Source organism: Octopus bimaculoides, chromosome 22 (genome assembly GCF_001194135.2).
Source record: "Octopus bimaculoides isolate UCB-OBI-ISO-001 chromosome 22, ASM119413v2, whole genome shotgun sequence".
Classification (NCBI taxonomy): Eukaryota; Metazoa; Mollusca; class Cephalopoda; order Octopoda; family Octopodidae; genus Octopus; species Octopus bimaculoides.
Genome location: NC_069002.1, coordinates 679,538 through 682,647, shown reverse-complemented (window position 1 = coordinate 682,647; position 3,110 = coordinate 679,538). Strand labels below are relative to the sequence as shown.

General features: G+C 35.2%; 1 protein-coding gene across 5 annotated transcripts in view; it reads left to right on the top strand.

Annotated features, from left to right (window-relative positions):
• LOC106878716 (transcription factor COE1) overlaps positions 1–3,110 on the top strand; it is a 341,839-nt gene that overhangs the window by 48,494 nt on the left and 290,235 nt on the right. For 3 of the 5 annotated variants that reach the window (XM_014928021.2, XM_014928020.2, XM_014928023.2), the window contains exon 2: positions 968–1,000. The exons of the other annotated variants lie outside the window; for them this stretch is intronic. In XM_014928021.2, the coding sequence (XP_014783507.1) occupies positions 968–1,000 (33 nt within the window). The remainder of the gene's footprint in view (positions 1–967; positions 1,001–3,110) is intronic. 5 annotated transcript variants of the gene reach the window in all.

Here is a 3,110-nt window from a genome sequence, read left to right as displayed (position 1 = left end):
TATATATATATACAGATATATACAAATATGTGTGCGTACGAATATGGAGATATAACTCTACATGTTTATATCTGCATATATGTGTGTGTATGTACACAGTATATATACATATATATAGACACAGTGTATATATTTATATATAGTATATATATACATATGTATGTATATGTATAAATATACCTATATATGTATGTATGTATGTATGTATACAAGTATTTATATATCTGTATATATATATATGTATCAACATATGTGTGTGTGTGTGTGTGTACTCGTGCAACCAACATTCACGTGTAAACCCAATACCAGCGACACCTGTGTTCACACTTTGTTTTCATGTTTCTACTTTCACCCCCCACCCCCTCCCTCACACCCCACTCACCAGCCCAGCCCAAACCCCACCTCATCTTTGTCATTGTTCTTGTAATGGAGTCTATAATGCTGTTGATATTGATACTGAAGATGATGATGATGCTGAGGATGATGATGATGACGATGATGATGATAGTGATGATGAAACAACAAAACGGTAAAAAGAGGGCAAGTGGAATGGAGGAGTGAGAATCAGCCTATATTTTTGTTAAGACCTAATTCTTTCATCAAAAACAGTCTTAATAAATTCTTCTGTTTTTTTTTTTGCTCCAGGAAAATAAATATTAATCATAATAATAATAATAATAATAATAATAACGATAAAACCCTTTGCACATTTTTTCCCCCTTAACCTTGAACACTTTTTTTTCTGCATGTTCACCCAGATGCACTTGATTCTTGTTTCAAGAAAGAAAAATTCTTCATGTTTTTTTTTAATTATTTTTTATTAGCATTATAAATTGCAATGATAATGGCTGAAACGTAACAATAACAACAACAATATCTATAATAAATAATAATAACAATAATAATATTAATAATTTATCTAAAATACAAACATGACTCCTTATCAACGCCTAACTCTCTATTTCAGACTTGACTCCTTATGTGAGACGGAGCCATTTAGGTAAGAATCTCTCCTACCTCCTTATTTCAAAGACCTACTTTGTTCTAACACGTCCTTTTTGGTCTAAGACTGGAATCATTCTCTCTCGCTTTCTCTCTCTCTTACTTTCTCTCTCTCCTTTTCTCTCTCACTTTCTCTCTCTCTCTCTTTCTCTATCTATCTATTTTATCATTCTTTCTCTATCTCTGCCACTCCCAAACTTTCACTAACACACACACACACACTCTCTCTCTCTCTCTCTCTCTCTCACTCTCTATCTCTCTTTTTAAACCTTTCTACTTCTCTTTGTCTATTTTTCCCTTTCTACCTGACAATCTCTCACTCTCTTATATGTATATCTTCATACTTTCTCTTTCTAAATCACTCTCTTTTTCTTTATCTATTTCTCTGTTTATCTATCGATCAATCGATCTCTCACTCTCACTGTCAAATCACTCTCTCTCTCTCTCTCTCTCTCTCTCTCTCTCTCTCTCTCTCTCTCTCTGCCTCACTGTCTCTTTCACTTATTTCCTCTATCTCTCTCCCTTTCTCTCCTTACTCTCTCTCTCTCTTTTAAATATTCTCTCTCGCTCTATTTCACAGTCTTTCAATAAATTTCTCAGTCTCTCACCCTCTTTCTTTCTCTCTCTCTCTCTCTCACTACCAACCAAGTCTGCTATATATCACCTTCTCTCGTGAGACCCTAGCTGGGCCATGCATTGCACTAACTTCTACAAGTCAGATAAATAATTGTTTCTTATTTAAAACAGAAACGATTATGAACCATTATGAGCTAATTTATTGCAAATAACAGAAAGCTTTATATATATACCATCACACACTTGTTTGTTTATATATATATATATATATTATTGTGTTTAATTGTTACATATTCAAGTTAGAAGCTATTAAATTTATTACGATTAATCAATAAATCCATACGAGAAGTCTCTATACGGTCGAATAACCTACTAGAAATAATAACCAAATCTCCCTCTAATTACACCTTACCTTCTTTAATTAAATTTCGAGAAGAAAGATTGCATACGAAAACGTAATCCAAGATAGTAATACGCTTATATCTTAAATCAAAAAGGGGTCGTCACGGATATAACGGCGTTGATCATCAAGGGACTCCAGCATGACCTGACCGAAAATACGGTGACAGCTATAAGTGGAACGTCTCTGATCCTTTGTAGGTCTGCTCCACCTGGGATGGCCCTGCTCTAAACGATAACAGTAACAGAAGCCGTCGTCCATTTCTATATACAATGAGATTGGATTTGTTTTGCTAAGTCAAAGATCTTTGTTTGAGGAAAGAACAGTCAATATTTAACTAATTCTTTTGGCGGTGAATTGGCAGAATCGTTAGCACACAAGGCGAAATGCTTAGCGGCATTCTGAGTTCAAATTCCACCGAAGTCGACTTTGCCTTTCATCCTCTCGGGATCAATAAAATAAGTGCCAGTTGACCACTGGGGTCGATGTAATCGATTCACACTATGAAATTGCTGGCCTTGATTTTAAAATTCGAAACCAATAGTTAAATAATTCTGAAGGCGATTTACACCACCCCAAAATTGTGCCAAAATTGGAAACCAATATTTGACTGATTCTTTAGAAAGGAATTGAAAACCCTACCGCTTGGAACACTGAGTGGGAGTTGGGCCGGCTGGAGACGGCGAACTGAGATGGCTTTGGTGTTGCATCTCATGTTGAAGGCTGATGTATATTAATGTGTGTATGTGTGTATGAGAGAGAGAGTGCGTGCGTGTGTGTGTGTGTATGCAGTATTTACGTAAATATACATATACTGAGGAATGTGAGTGTATGTGAACGTCTATGCATAATATCTATGTGTGTGTATGTGTGTATCAATATAGGTACAATTATATATTTAGACACATACTTCTCTTTTCTCTCTGTCACTCTCTTGCTGTTTTTCTCCGTATACATACACGTGTGTGTGTGTGTGTGTGTGTACATGCGTACATATATAATACACACACACATATATATATATATGGATATGTATTTATATATATGTACACATACACATATATGCATATATATATGTGTGTATGTGTGTGTGTGTGTGTGTGTGTGTGTGTGTGTGTGTGTGTGTGTGTGT